The sequence below is a fragment of the Paroedura picta genome, chromosome 3, assembly GCF_049243985.1.
Source record: "Paroedura picta isolate Pp20150507F chromosome 3, Ppicta_v3.0, whole genome shotgun sequence".
NCBI lineage: Eukaryota > Metazoa > Chordata > Lepidosauria > Squamata > Gekkonidae > Paroedura > Paroedura picta.
The window spans coordinates 176,052,931-176,068,855 of NC_135371.1; the positions used below are offsets into that span (position 1 = coordinate 176,052,931).

At 56.6% G+C, this 15,925-nt stretch overlaps 1 protein-coding gene across 1 annotated transcript; it reads right to left on the minus strand.

Annotated features, from left to right (window-relative positions):
* Window positions 1-5,587: 5,587 nt before the first annotated feature.
* Window positions 5,588-15,160, minus strand: TNFSF14 (TNF superfamily member 14). Its single transcript, XM_077329851.1, has 4 exons — window positions 14,906-15,160; window positions 11,798-11,834; window positions 8,462-8,509; window positions 5,588-7,909 (listed from the first exon to the last, which is right to left on the minus strand). Exons 1-4 carry the CDS (start codon window positions 15,140-15,142, stop codon window positions 7,497-7,499), a joined length of 735 nt encoding a protein of 244 aa, XP_077185966.1. The 5' UTR covers window positions 15,143-15,160; the 3' UTR covers window positions 5,588-7,496.
* Between the last annotated feature and the right edge of the window lie 765 nt (window positions 15,161-15,925).

Consider the following 15,925-nt stretch of genomic DNA (forward strand, 5'->3'; position numbering starts at 1 on the left):
TACAGTCGCCTTCCCTTTCCTCTCCCCACAACAGACACCCTGTGAGGTGGGTAAGGCTGAGAGAGCCCTGAGATTCCTGCTCGGTCAGAACAGCTTTATCAGTGCCGTGGCGAGCCCAAGGTCACCCAGCTGGCTGCATGTGGGGGAGTGCAGAATCGAACCCGGCATGCCAGATTAGAAGTCAGCACTCCTACCCACTACACCAAACTGGCTCTCAATGGGGACTCAAGATGGGTGACATATCTCTCCTCACCTCCATTTTATCCTCACACGGCAACCCTGTGAGGTAGGCTAGGATGAAAGTGCCTGACTGGCCCAAAGTGTACTTACTTGCAAGTAAGAAATGTCCCCATGAGACAATGTGACCTGAGGGTTAGCATGGGCGGGGTGCTAGGCTGGAAAGAAGGACTCCCGGGTCCAAATGCCATCCAAGCCATCTGAGTGGCCTGGGGCCCTTCAGCCTTTCTCGCCTGGCCTCCCTCCCAGGGTTGTGATGAGGATAACGGGGCGATGGGGAGCGCCATGCCTGTCCTCTGAAGATCCTGGGGGCAGAATGAGAGAGAGAGAGAGAGAGAGCAAAACCCCTGAATAAGTCAACCATTTTATTCTTACTGTTTTGTCTCTCATAGTGGGATTGATTTCCATGAAGTTGGTGCTTACAGATTTCCCCTTTCTGCAAGTGGAAGGGCCTGCCTTCTGCAGAGAGGCGTGGGGCTCTCCGGCTGCACAGGCACGAAAACGCCCCTGCCCTTTGGAACAACACTTTGCATCACAGAGGAAAGGAACAAACTTTTTGGTCTGCAAAGCCTCCATGTCCCGTCCTCCCCCCCCCCCCCCGCCCGCTGTCTGTGGGTGCCTGTCAAGAAGAGACCGGCGGAAAGTCAGCTGCCTCCCCACATCCTCTGCCGTGTCTCGATCTTCACCCTGGCCAGAGCCCAAATAGGCCACCCAGCGGAGGTGATCAGAACAGCCAAAAAGAGAGCCAAACCCAGATGGAAACGGGCACAGGGCCATGGCCTCCTCCCCCTCCCCCTCCCCCTAGGGATGCCAACCTCCAGGGATTTCTGCTGATCTCTGAGCTGCGGAAATCCCTTCCCCTGAAGAATATGGATGCTTTGGAGGATGGGCTGCAGCGTCCGTTGTTCTGCTGAGGACCAAGCTGGAGGTCCCAGGCAGGATCCTCAGCCTGCACCGTAACTGACCCCTGCGTGGCTAGATCCCTCTGTGGAATCCAGTCAGTTCAAAGTGAAGCTGACCTCTAGCGTGCACAGGCAGGAAGATCGGTCGTGGGGCTTCTGCCTCTCAGTTGGGGTCGGCTGTGGGTTTCTTCGGTTCAGTTTTGCCTCCTTCTGGGGTCCCAGCAAAGAGCTGAATTGACCTCCCACCAGGGTCCTGGTTTGTGAACCCACCAATCCAGCAGGACTCAGGGGGCTCACCGTCATGACGACCAGACCCTTCTGGCCCTTCTCCTGCTCCCACCACCAGCCCTCCCCAGGTCCCAATCTCCCAGTCTCAAGGATTTCCCCATCCAGCCCACCTCTGCAGAGCTTTCGACACAAGAGGTGCTCAGGGGCGGTTTGCCCTGCCTGCCTCTGCGTTGCAACCCTGCCCTGGTGGTCTCCCATCCAAGTGCTAAGCAGGGCCGATCCTGCTTGGCTCCCGCGATCTCCCGCCATTGGGCTAGCAAGAGAAGGACAGAAGTGGTTGGTTCGTGGGGAGTCCAGGGTCCCTGGCTGCTCGGAAGTATTTCAGGGCCTCTCCACACACAAAGTGCCCCTTTTGGCCAGCCGGTGCTCGTACGACAGTATGCCACCCTTAACTAATTCCACATGGTCCCAGGAGAGAGATTTCTGTCACAGGATTAGGGGAAAGTTTATGGCTGCGGAGTAAATGTCCTCTTTCTGGTCGTGGGGAGTCTGAGAGCAGGTCTCTACAGGAGGGGCCTGCAGAGACGGACCGGCGTCTCCTTGGGAGGCCATGTGCAGAGAAGGGGAAGACAAAGCTGGAGGGGAGTGGGCAGCGGCCAGAGGCAGACAGAGGGATGCATCTCCTTCAAGGAGATAAGAGCTAAACACCCTCGGGGCGAGGTGGTGCCTTCTGAGTCACTCACTCCAGCAAGGGGCTTCTTGCTTCCTGCACGAGGAAAGCCCTTCACATGGGGAGGCCTGAGCTGACTCCGAGTCCCCTTCCGTGCCGATGCACACGCTGAGGTCCCTTGCGAAAGCTCGAGCTACAGAAGTGGGTGCAGTGAATGCTCCAGCCAAGTGAAAGTTGGAGGCGGCAGGAAATCCTCCCCCCCCCCCATGCACTCAACTCCCCCGTGGTGTGGTTGGCCCCAAAGGAAGCCTGCACGAGGCCCAGCAGGAGTGAGGTGAGGCCCTGAGGCAGCATTTCCAGCCTCCGTTTCCCCCCCCCCCCGCCCAGCTGGGCATTTCTCTTGCAAGGCCCCTGCTCTCTGCCTCATCTGCTGGGGTCCAGGCAAGACACGCAACAGGGCCAGGCTGGAGTGTTTTGGGCAGGAGGGGGGGGGCGGCTATAGTTTTAACAGAGTTCAGTTCCAGCTGGGTTGCAGAGAGACGGGGCTTTGGAGTGGGTGGGTTGGTTTTCCTGTCATGCAATGAGACACGAAACATACCGTTCCAGGAGGGTAAAAGTGCAGTTCTTAAAGAATGTATGCGCAGGTCAGAAATTTAAGTCATGCAAAAGCTGAATCGTGTGAGCTGAAGGAACAAGAGAACTGGCTAGGTGTCGTGGTTAGGAGTGTGGACTTCTAATCTGGCAAGCTGGGTTTGATTCCCCGCTCCCCCACATGCAGCCAGCTGGGTGACCTTGGGCTCCCCACAGCACTGATAAAACTGTTCTGACTGAGCAGTGATATCAGGGCTCTCTCAGCCTCACCCACCCCACAGGGTGTCTGTTGTGGGGAGAGGAAAAGGAAGGCGAATGGAAGCCGCTTTGAGACTCCTTCGGGTAGGGAAAAGTGACATATAAGACCCAACTCTTCTTCAGTAATCTCAGGGCTCTCTCAGCCTCACCCACTTCACAGGGTGTCTGTTGAGGGGAGAGGAAAGGGGAGGCGACTGGAAGCCGCTTGGAGACTCCTTCAGGGAGAGAAAAGCGGCATATAAGAACCAACTCTTCTCTTCTTCAGTAATCTCAGGGCTCTCTCAGCCTCCCCTCCCTCACAGGGTGTCTGTTGTGGGGAGAGGAAAGGGAAGGAGACTGGAAGCCACTTTGAGACTCCTTCGGGTAGAGAAAAGCGGCCTATAAGAACCAACTCTTCTCTTCTTCAGTAATCTCAGGGCTCTCTCAGCCTCCCCTCCCTCACAGGGTGTCTGTTGTGGGGAGAGGAAGGGAAGGCGACTGGAAGCTGCTTGGAGACTCCTTCGGGTAGAGAAAAGCGGCATATAAGTACCAACTCTTCTAGAAACTAGACAGAGCTAGCCAGGCAGGGTCCTCCAATCTGTGTTCAGAATTTCCAACCACATGAAGAACCAGTAAATGAAAATTCAAGGGAACTACAAAGGGTGGCAGAGGGGGTGGGAGTTTCTTAGAAAACTGAAAGTGGAGAGTCAGAGAGAGAGAGAGAGAGAGAGAGAGAGCTCTTCCTGCCGCCCTCTCATGCACGTCTTCCGTTCCAGCGATGCTTCTGCTGAAGCAAGCCTACAGACCAAGGGTTGCAGCACAGTCCTGGTAGCCCCTCAGCCTCAGGGCCATTCCGCACAGCGTTACTGTTGCTGACGTGTTACCATTGTGTAACGCTATTTATTTTTCTGCAACACTCCCGCAAAAATCGCTTCTTTGTAGCGGTTTTGGGGAATCCACAAAAGTGGATTCCTGCTAAAAAAACCCCCGCTAGACTCTTGAGAACAACCTGCAACACATCCGAAAAAGTCATGTGCGTTCTCACTATATCGGTAGCAAGCATGTCCCTCCCTAAGCTCTCACACCCGAGCTCCCAGCACTGCAATCGCCATTTATTCCCCCTTAAACCAGCAATTGTCCCTAAAGTTTCCAAACACAATACAGCCCCCCCTGTTGACACTTCCCGCAATTTCAGCCAAATATAGCACTAGGGGGGGGGATTTTTTGTTGGTTTGTTTTACTTTAAGAGCGTGTAAACGATTAAGCGCCAGCGCCTACGCCAGCGAAAAAGGTCTTTCTGATACACTGAATGAATGAATATGTGTTGCTACAGGTGTTGCTACAGGTGTTTTCGGGTTTTTAAAGAACAGCTTTTAAAGGGAAGCACGAACACAACAGTTCATTGGCTGTTCTGTCTGATTGACGGCCAGGGGCAAGAGGAAGCGCAGAAAAATTTCGCCTCCTTTGTTGCGATTTCGGCGAGACCGGAAACTTGTGCGTTACGAGACCAGCGCTAGTGGGAGAGCCTTTTTCCCGCTAGAACCGGCTGTGTGCTACGAGTTATACTACGGACCGTCCCCATTGCTCTCTGCCTGGCCGTAGGCTGACATGGTACCTGCATTTGTGCCCTCCTGGAGGTCCCGCTGGAGTAGTGATTCAAATCGGAGAAGGAGGTGATCCCAAAAGACAACTGAGGCTTCTGCATGGAAGCCAGTTTTCCTTACCTCAAATTGTGACATGAACACGATTCATGTTCTCTTTCAACCCTCACTGGGAGAACAGAGATTTCCAAGAACAAAATACAAATAGCCTTCTCATTCTCATCTGGTTTGTAAATTAATAATTCAATTTCCCGTTGTAGATGAAAAAGGAGAGTTGTTTTTTATATCCCACATCACTCCGCAGAGGAGTCTCAAAGTGCCTTACAATTGCCTTCCCTTCCACGCCCCACAACAGACAGGGTGGGGCTGCCTATGTGAACTGGTTCCCCTCCACTTCTTCAGATCACATCTGTGCATCCCTCCAGAACCACGTCTCATACAGCATTCAGTATTATCTCTGACATAAAGATGATTTAATCACAAAAGCGCTTGAAGCCGGAGAGCCTGTGGCATTATTGATTGGCAAACTGGCTGTGAATGAGAAGATTATTCAGAGATGCACTTTTTGAGATTATTGTTTAGAATACTTCATCGTACAGCTTATTCCATGCACAGTTTTGAAACTTGTGTTTTGTTCTGACTGCTGATACTGTGTTTCCTCCTTGTGGTGTTTATCTCAGTGATTTTTGAGCAATATCATTGTGGCCCTCTTTGACATCAGGGGAACGATTATCTCCCAGGATAAGAGTAATTTATTATTTCATTCGTTTGCACCTTTTCTCTCCAACTGATGTTGTTCTCTCTTCTATTTTATCGTTACAACAACCCTGCAAGGCAGTTTAGGTTGGGAGGGTGTGCCTAGCTCAAGGTCACCCCTGTGCTTCCATGGCATTGGAGAGGTGAACTCTTAAGCATCGCAGCACCCTGGTTCTCCAGACGGAGGAGGAGGAGAATTAGAGTGGGTTGCAGAGTCGCCATTCCCTCACGCCAACCCCATCTGCAGGGCATTCCAGGGCAAGAGACACGCAGGGCCGGTTTGCCCTTCCCAGGACAGAAAAGCACCGACACGTTCTTTGAGAAACAACAGACCACAAGCAAGCGGGTCAATTTTTATACATCCTTTATTTTGCTACATACCACTCCTTGTCCACAATCTCTCATGGCTTTTTGCAAACATCTTCTGAGCCTTCTTGCGCATTCTCGTCCCCTCTTGCAAAAAAGCATTCACCTCCCTTGCTCTCACTTGACGTCTGTTGCTCTCATTCAGTTCTGATTGGCTGGCTGTACTGCCCTCCCACTCACAGCATGGTCTCTGATTGGCCAGCATCACACCAAACCCAGAGAGGATTACCTTCACTTTAAAGTCCCCTTGTTTGCTAAGTAGACAAATTTCGCTGTCATTTTGCTACGTAGACAAATGTCGGGCAACTGTCATTTCGGGTCATAGAATCATAGAGTTGGAAGGGACCTCTTGGGTCATCTAGTCCAACCCCCTGCACCGTGCAGGACACTCACATCCCTCTCGCTCATCCACTGTCAACTGCCACCCCCTTGAGCCTTCACAGAATCAGCCTCTTCATCAGATGGTTCTCCAGCCTCTGTTTAGAAATCTCCAAAGATGGAGAACCCACCACCTCCCGAGGAAGCCTGTTCCACTGAGGAACCGCTCTAACTGTCAGGAACTTCTTCCGGAGGTTGAGATGGAATTTAGAATCATAGAATAACAGAATTGGAAGGGAACTCCTGGGTCATCCAATCCAACCCCCTGCACTATGCAGGACACTCCCAACCCTCTCGCTCATCCACTGTCACCTGCCACCCCCTTGAGCCTTCACAGAATCAGCCTCTCCGTCAGATGGCTCTCCAGCCTCTGTTTAGAAATCTCCAAAGATGGAGAACCCACCACCTCCTGAGGAAGCCTGTTCCAATGAGGAACCACTCTGACTGTCAGGAACTTCTTCCGGATGGGTGCCAATGTCGAATGGGCTTGCACAGGAGTGCGTAAAAAGGTGGCTAAATAGAACCTGTATAATTGCTTCAAGAACACCAGGAAGAGAGGGGCAAATAAATAAGGCCTAAAGAACACCGTGAATGCTGTAGCTTATTGGGCTGCAGCGCTGGTCACCAGGCATGTCTGCGGATCCCACGTCAGAGTTAGGGCTTGTCTGAAATTAGCTTCCTCGCACGAGGCACGGCTTCAGGTGCAGCGGCCCCCTTGGCCCAACTGCGCAGGATGAAGTTATGGAAGTCCGCACAATGCCTCATTCCCAGGGAGGCCCGTCAGTGGCAGAGTCCCTTCCCCGTTACAGAGCCAGGGACGTTTGTCAGAGGCCTCCTGGGCCTGCCAGAGCAGAGTCCCCCCACTGAGGTTGACAAGCTTTGAAGGGTACACCTCTGCTTAACTTCCACCAAACTGGTTTTGCAGGCCCTTCAGACTGGGAAAGCCAGAGACGGACCCTAGAACAGCAACTGGCACTGCTGCAAGAGACAGACCCATGTCTGCAAGTGGAGAGAGGGGAGGAAAAAACCCCCCTTATTTCCTTTGGGCAGAATGCTGTTGTTTGGGGAGGGGGGGCTATGCACTTCCCCACAGCCATGTCCCATCATTCTATCCAAATATCTTCTTATTTTCCTCTGTTTACAGACAACCAATACAACTCCGGTGGCCACCTTCCAAATAGGGAAAGGAAATCTCCTGGAATTATTTACAAGCTCTCTCCAGACTGCAGAGATTAGTTCCCCTGGAGAAAAGGGCTGCTTCAGAAGGCAGATTCTATGACACATGATACATTCTAGGTGGAAATCCCTCCTAAATTCCTCCCTCCCCATAGGTCACATACTCCAAGTCTCCAGGAATCGCCCAGGCTGGAGGGGGAAACCCTACATCCATCCGCTAGAGGTTCAAGGTCACCCTCCCTCCCTGCTCCGTTCTTGTAGCTCTCGAGCGGCTGAAGTCGAGTTCCAGCGGCTGGCCACGGCCCTTGCCAGGGCTTCCTGGGCGTGGCCCTTGGCTCAAAGTCCGAACCTGCTTCAGATCATGAAGGTGCCGAAGTAGGACCTGGTCCCGTCCTTGGCCCTCACCAGCTGTGCCTGGGAGACCTTGACGTAGATCTCCTCCTTCTCCTGCAGCTGAACCACTCCGGCCAGGAAGCTGTTCTGCCGCCAGGTTTCTGTGCCGCAGGAGGGGACGATGTTGGTCAGAAGCACAATCTCCCTCGGGTAGAGCGGAGTCCTCTTGCAAACACTGTGGGTGACCAGCCTGATCGCCTGCGGCACCGTTGAGCAGCTGGCGTGCTCCAAGGAGACCTTGGTGTAGACGTAGTAATGTCCCGGCTTCCGGCAGATGAGGGACCCCGCCTCGTAGCCCATCTCCTGGAGGAAAGCCAGGCCGTGCTGGTGCTCCCACTGCAGAGTGTCGTTCCCTGTCACGGTGAAGGAAGCCGCTGGAAAACAACCACCGACAGCGTCCCCTTCAGCATCCGCCGGAGCAGGGCAGGGCGGGGAACGGGAGGGCGAGGGAGGCTGCTCCGCTCACCGGGAGAAAGGGAAAGGACAGGTCGCCACTTCCGGCTGATCGCCGGGGGCGATGGGTGAGGCTCTCGGTGCTGTGGCCATGCATTGCCAAAACTGCGGGGAGGGAGCTTGGCTCAGGGGTCGGGCACCCCCGTCCAGTCCCCAACATCTCCAGCCCAAAGGCTAAGGACTGCGAGCCAAGGAAACTGAGGGGAACCCCTAAGTCAGGGTCACTCGTCCTCTGAATCCCACAGCCAGGAGGCAACCGCAGGGGAACTGGCTGGCCTCTGTGCAGGACTGGGCTGGAGGGACCCTCCCTGGTCTGATCCAACCGGGATTCTTCTAAGGCATTTCTGTGCCCTGTTGCTGGCCCTGCAGAGGAACTGGCTGGCTCCTGATCCTGCCTCTCCCTCCCTCTCTTGTCCTCTCCCTTAATCCTCCCCCCCTCCAAAGAGACGGGCTTTGATTGGGCGCTTTCTTACCTGTCAGGTGAGCACCAGGTTTTTCAGGAGGAGGAGGAGGCCTGGGATCTGTTGAAGTAAATCAGATGGATGTGAGTTTTCCTAGAGGCTTCCCTGTCCACAGACCTTGGTAGTCAACAGAGATCAGTGGATCTAAACTCCTTTGGGTGGGAGCCCGCCTTCCTCAGGCCTTGGCTGCATTTGGCAGCTCTTTGCGTTATGGAAACGTGGCCCTGCGGGAAGGGGTGAGCTGCCCCACAGATTTTTGATCTTTAATTTCTACCGCACTGTTCTCCTCAAGGGGGACCCACGGCGGTGTATGTAACTCTGCTCCTCCATTCAGTCCTCTCAACAGCCCTGCAAGGGAGGTCAGGCTGCGCAGATGCGACTGGCCAGCATTCAACCAGCAAGCTTCCATGGCAGGGCAGAGATTCGAATGCGGGTCTCCCAAATCCAAGACTCCAGCCACCACATGACCCTGGCTCTCTACAGGCCTCTCTGCAGTCTGGAGAGGAGCTGGAATTCCGGGGGATCCCCAGGCCCCTCCTGGAGGGTGGCATCCCTGACCCTCAGTGGGGTCCAAGGCCACAGAGTCCCCCTCCCAAGCAGCCCTTTCCTCCAGGGGAACTGATCTCTGCAGTCTGGAGAGGAGCTGGCATTCCGGGGGATCCCCAGGCCCCACCTGGAGGCTGGCATCCCTGACCCTCCGTGAGGTCCAAGGCCACAGAGTCCCCCCTCCCAAGCAGCCCTTTCCTCCAGGGGAACTGATCTCTGCAGTCTGGAGAGGAGCTGGAATTCCAGGGGATCCCCAGGCCCCACCTGGAGGCTGGCATCCCTGACCCTCCGTGAGGTCCAAGGCCACAGAGTCCCCCCTCCCAAGCAGCCCTTTCCTCCAGGGGAACTGATCTCTGCAGTCTGGAGAGGAGCTGGAATTCCAGGGGATCCCCAGGCCCCACCTGGAGGCTGGCATCCCTGACCCTCCGTGAGGTCCAAGGCCACAGAGTTCCCCCTCCCAAGCAGCCCCTTTCTCCAGGGGAACTGATCTCTGCAGTCTGGAGAGGAGCTGGAATTCCGGGGGATCCCCAGGCCCCACCTGGAGGCTGGCATCCCTGACCCTCCGTGAGGTCCAAGGCCACAGAGTCCCCCCTCCCAAGCAGCCCTTTCCTCCAGGGGAACTGATCTCTGCAGTCTGGAGAGGAGCTGGAATTCCAGGGCATCCCCAGGCCCCACCTGGAGGCTGGCATCCCTGACCCTCCGTGAGGTCCAAGGCCACAGAGTTCCCCCTCCCAAGCAGCCCTTTCCTCCAGGGGAACTGATCTCTGCAGTCTGGAGAGGAGCTGGAATTCCGGGGGATCCCCAGGCCCCTCCTGGAGGGTGGCATCCCTGACCCTCAGTGGGGTCCAAGGCCACAGAGTCCCCCCTCCCAAGCAGCCCTTTTCTCCAGGGGAACTGATCTCTGCAGTCTGGAGAGGAGCTGGAATTCCAGGGCATCCCCAGGCCCCACCTGGAGGCTGGCATCCCTGACCCTCAGTGGGGTCCAAGGCCACAGAGTCCCCCCTCCCAAGCAGCCCTTTCCTCCAGGGGAACTGATCTCTGCAGTCTGGAGAGGAGCTGGAATTCCAGGGCTGGATCCCCAGGCCCCACCTGGAGGCTGGCATCCCTGACCCTCAGTGGGGTCCAAGGCCTCAGAGTCCCCCCTCCCAAGCAGCCCTTTCCTCCAGGGGAACTGATCTCTGCAGTCTGGAGAGGAGCTGTCATTCTGGGGATCCCCAGGCCCCACCTGGAGGCTGGCATCCCTGACCCTCAGTGGGGTCCAAGGCCCCAGAGTTCCCCCTCCCAAGCAGCCCTTTCCTCCAGGGGAACTGATCTCTGCAGTCTGGAGAGGAGCTGTCATTCTGGGGATCCCCAGGCCCCACCTGGAGGCTGGCATCCCTGACCCTCAGTGGGGTCCAAGGCCACAGAGTCCCCCCTCCCAAGCAGCCCTTTTCTCCAGGGGAACTGATCTCTGCAGTCTGGAGAGGAGCTGGAATTCCAGGGGATCCCCAGGCCCCGCCTGGAGGCTGGCATCCCTGACCCTCAGTGGGGTCCAAGGCCACAGAGTCCCCCCTCCCAAGCAGCCCTTTTCTCCAGGGGAACTGATCTCTGCAGTCTGGAGGGGAGCTGGAATTCCAGGGGATCCCCAGGCCCCACCTGGAGGCTGGCATCCCTGACCCTCCATGGGGTCCAAGGCCACAGAGTCCCCCCTCCCAAGCAGCCCTTTCCTCCAGGGGAACTGATCTCTGCAGTCTGGAGAGGAGCTGTCATTCTGGGGATCCCCAGGCCCCACCTGGAGGCTGGCATCCCTGACCCTCAGTGGGGTCCAAGGCCAGAGTCCCCCCTCCCAAGCAGCCCTTTCCTCCAGAGAACTGATCTCTGCAGTCTGGAGAGGAGCTGGAATTCCAGGGGATCCCCAGGCCCCACCTGGAGGCTGGCATCCCTGACCCTCAGTGGGGTCCAAGGCCACAGAGTCCCCCCTCCCAAGCAGCCCTTTCCTCCAGGGGAACTGATCTCTGCAGTCTGGAGAGGAGCTGGAATTCCAGGGGATCCCCAGGCCCCACCTGGAGGCTGGCATCCCTGACCCTCAGTGGGGTCCAAGGCCTCAGAGTCCCCCCTCCCAAGCAGCCCTTTCCTCCAGGGGAACTGATCTCTGCAGTCTGGAGAGGAGCTGTCATTCTGGGGATCCCCAGGCCCCACCTGGAGGCTGGCATCCCTGACCCTCAGTGGGGTCCAAGGCCACAGAGTCTCCCTCCCAAGCAGCCCTTTTCTCCGGGAGAACTGCTCTTCCAGGGGACCCCCAGGCCCCACCTGGAGGCTGGCATCCCTGATCCTCAGTGGGGTCCAGGGCCACAGAGTCCCCCCTCCCAAGCAGCCCTTTCCTCCAGGGGAACTGATCTCTGCAGTCTGGAGAGGAGCTGGAATTCCAGGGGATCCCCAGGCCCCACCTGGAGGCTGGCATCCCTGATCCTCAGTGGGGTCCAAGGCCACAGAGTCCCCCTTCCCAAGCAGCCCTTTCCTCCAGGGGAACTGATCTCTGCAGTCTGGAGAGGAGCTGGAATTCCAGGGGATCCCCAGGCCCCACCTGGAGGCTGGCATCCTTACAGCTGAGCCCCTGGAGGCAGCACCTGACATCAGGTGCACTTTGGCACTGAAGCAGAAGAAGTGGAGGAAAGAGCAGTTTTTACACTGCCTGGCAAAAGACCTTGGCGCATCGTACAAGAGGGATGTTCACAAAAGCCCTGGACCAGACAGGCCCTGGAATGCTCCATGGGGTGCTTCTGGGTCACCCCCGGCTCAGGTTGAAGTCGAGGGAAGGCCTACCTTGGATAAGTCGCTCATGGGATGCTTGTGCCGCTCCCTAAGGAAAGAAGATCCTGGAGTCAATTCACAGGAGTAACCAGGAGCCACTTTTGCAGGTGGGAAGCTGGGCTGGCCTGCCTTGGAGAGCAAGGTTCAAATCCAGCAGCCCCTTGGAGAACAGCAGGGGTTGGGGGTCAGACCAAGGTTCTTTGCCTCTCGAAAGCTTGCGGGCTGTCAGGTGCTCCAGATGCTTTCGGCCACATTTAGTTTGCCCCTGTCTTGCCCTCCGTGGACACCGTTCCCCAGCGCCCCACCTAGAGTGGCTGCAGGCCCCCCAAGGCAGACAAAGCTGAACGGAAAAGCTTCGCTGGTTTCCCTGCTGCGTGCGGGAAGGAACAGGAAGAGGGCCAGTTGTTTCAGAACTTCTAACCTTAAACGGAAGGCCGTGGATTTCATATCTTTAGTCCCCTTGATACCGAATCAGAAGAAGAAGAAGAGTTGGTTCTTATATGCTACTTTTCTCTACCCAAAGGAGGCTCAAAGCAGCTTACAGTCGCCTTCCCTTCCTCTCCCCACAACAGACACCCTGTGGGGTGGGTGAGGCTGAGAGAGCGCTGATATCACTGCCCGGTGAGAACAGTTTTATCAGTGCCGTGGCGAGCCCAAGGTCACCCAGCTGGCTGCATGTGGGGGAGCAGGGAATCGAACCCGGCATGCTAGATTAGAAGTCCGCACTCCTAACCACTACACCAAACTGGCTCTCAGACACTCTATCCAGTGCTGTCCACTCAGATGGGTAGTAGCCTTTCTCATCCCCCCCTGCCAGTCTTTTAACTGGAGATGCCACTGGGGATTGAACCTGGGACCTTCTGCCTGCCAAGCAGAGGCTCTGCCACTGAGCCAGGGTCTCAGGCCAAGGTCTTTCCCATCCCCTCCTGCCTGGTCCTTCTAACTGGAGATGCCGGGGATTGAACCTGGGACCTTCTGCCTGCCAAGCAGAGGCTCTGCCACTGAGCCAGGGTCTCAGGCCAAGGTCTTTCCATCCCTTCCTGCCTGGTCCTTTCAACTGGAGATGCTGGGGATTGAACCTGGGACCTCCTGCCTGCCAAGCAGATGCCCTTCCCTCTGAGCCATGGCCCACCCCTCAACCACTGGCTTTTGGCTTGAAATTCTTCAGGTCATCTGGCTTGGAAGAAAGACTGAATGTCTTCAGGGCTCCATGACCTTTGATCATTTAAGAGCTGAACTTTGTCAGAATTCAGAGCAAGAGATCTAAAAAGCGTGAGGTCAACCAAGCCCCTGTCCATGACGAAGCTACGTAACTTAACATTACTAGAGGAAGAAGAAGAAGAAGAAGAAGAAGAAGAAGAAGAAGAGTTGGTTCTTATATGCCGCTTTTCTACCAGAAGGAGTCTCCAAGGGGCTTCCAATCGCCTTCTCTTCCTCTCCCCACAACAGACACCCTGTGAGGTAGATAGGATGGAGAGAGCTCTGACAGAACTGCTTTGTGAAAGCAGGACTATCAGCAGCCCAAGAACACCCAGCTGGCTGCATGTAGGGTAGGAGTGGGGAATCTAACCCGGTGCGCGAGATTAGAAGTCCATGCCCCTAACCACCACACCAAGCTGGCTCTAATCTTTGACACATTAACAAGCCATAGAGTTTCTGCATCCCAAGCCACTTGTCTCTGTGTAGTTGTGAGTGCTCTGGTTGTGAGTCCTTGAAGTCATGGTACACTGGAGGTCTCACAAAAAGTTACAAACTCTCCCAGGAGGATGCTACATTGATTGGTTTAGTGCACTGACACAAATCTCAACAGGATTTGCATCTGACAGCGGTTCAGCTCTGTCATTTCCCTTTCTGTGAAGCATCACTAGGAAGCCCTGGAGGTGGTCTTGTAAAGACTGCACCTTCTTTTCTGAGACTCAGCTTACTATCCGTACTGAGCCAATGGTCTACCACTGAGCCATGCCCCCCTCCCTCAAAAAACCTCCCAAGCACAAACTTCTGCCACGGAGCCAGGGTCTCAGGCTAGGTCTTTCCCATCCCTTCCTGCCTGGTCCTTTTAACTGGAGATGCCGGGGATTGAACCTGGGACCTTCTGCCTGCCAAGCAGGGGCTCTGCCACTGAGCCAGGGTCTCAGGCCAAGGACTTTCCCATCCCCTCCTGCCTGGGCCTTTTAACTGGAGATGCCGGGGATTGAACCTGGGACCTCCTGCCTGCCAAGCAGAGGCTCTGCCACTGAGCCAGGGTCTTAGGCCAAGGTCTTTCCCATCCCCTCCTGCCTGGTCCTTCTAACTGGAGATGCCGGGGATTGAACCGGGGACCTTCTGCCTGCTAAACAGAGGCTCTGCCACTCAGCCAGGGTCTCAGGCCAAGGTCTTTCCCATCCCCTCCTGCCTGGTCCTTTTAAATGGAGATGCCGGGGATTGAACCTGGGACCTTCTACAGGCCAAGCAGAGGCTCTGCCACTGAGCCAGGGTCTCAGGCCAAGGTCTTTCCCATCCCTTCCTGCCTGGTCCTTTTCACTGGAGATGCCGGGGATTGAACCTGGGACCTTCTGCAGGCCAAGCAGAGGCTCTGCCACTGAGCCAGGGTCTCAGGCCAAGGTCTTTCCCATCCCCTCCTGCCTGGTCCTTTCCACTGGAGATGCCGGGGATTGAACCTGGGACCTTCTGCAGGCCAAGCAGAGGCTGTGCCACTGAGCCAGGGTCTCCGGCCAAGGTCCTTCCCATCCCCTCCTGCCTGGTCCTTCTAACTGGAGATGCTGCTGGGGATTGAACCTGGGACTTTCTGCCTGCCAAGCAGGGGCTTTGCTACTGAGCCAGGGTCTCAGTCTTTCCCATCCCCTCCTGCCTGGTCCTTTTAACTGGAGATGCCGAGGATTGAACCTGGGACCTTCTACAGGCCAAGCAGAGGCTCTGCCCCTGAGCCCTGGCCCTTCCAAATGACTGCCTTGCCCCAACACCCACACACAAAGACATTCCTGTCAAAGCCCACCAAGAGTGGCACGCCATCCACTGCTTTCCCGCCCGGGCTGTCCATGCTCCGTTGTGCACTCAGAGAGAAGGCCTCCTCTTTGTCCAGCGAGATGCCCTCCCTCCCACCCCCCCGGAATGACCTCTGACCTGTGCCGTTGCTTTGTCCAGCTCCTTGCGGAAGCGGATCAGGAAATAGGCTTGGACAGCTAATCCGGCGAGGGCCATGAGCACCAGGAGGCCCAGGAACAGCTGGCCGTGGGGCCGCGTCTTCTGGCTCCTTGGCACGGGGGGCACAAAGGGCGCCCCCCTTGCCGGCCCATCCACCACGAAGACCGACGGGTAACGGGACGAACCTTCCATGGCCCCTGGCAGTGAGAGGGACATGGGTGGAACTGGGAGGCCTGCGGGTCTCTGTGGCCGGGGTTTTGTAGCCGAGGAGGGAGGGCCACGCCCACAGTGCCGGGGAGGAAACCCCAGTCTTACCCAACTGGCCTGAGCTGCTTGGAACGCTCCGCTCTGGTTTGGAGGGCTGGCACTTCCTCGGGGGAAGCCACTCCTCAGACGCCTTTCCTGGGTGGGCGGCCGTGGCTTCCGGCACACCGTTCCCCTCCTCTGCTCTCTCGCCCTCCCACGCAAGAGGGGAAATGGGGGCGGGGGGGCCCACCTGCCCCTGCTGGGAATTTCACCTGCCCACCTGCCCTCAGAACGGTCCCAGGGGCAGTTTGACACTGGCAGGGGGTTGGCCTCCAGGTGGGGCCTGGGGATCCCCTCGAATTCCAGCTCCAGGCTGGAGGACTGCTAGAGATTGGGGGGTGTGGGCTGGGGAGTACAGAAACCAGGGGAACCTCAGGGGAACACAAGGGCATCGAGGCCCTCCTCCAAAAGGTCCATTTTCCCCAGGGGAACCGCTGGTCTCTAGTCTGGAGAGGATCTGTCACTCCGGGGCATCTCCAGGTGGCACCTGCAGGCTGGCCCCCCTAGCTGTCCTGTAGCCCCCTCCCAGTGCCTGCCTTCGAAGTGTCCCCTGTGCTTTGCTGCCCACCTCCCCGGGGTGTCCCCCTGCCTCCCGGGCCCTCTTTGCCTTTCGAGGGTGCTGGGCTGTGCACGGATACCGGCTTCTGTCCGCCTGAATTTCGGCAGGGCGGATGCTTTGGGGGAGCAGCGTAA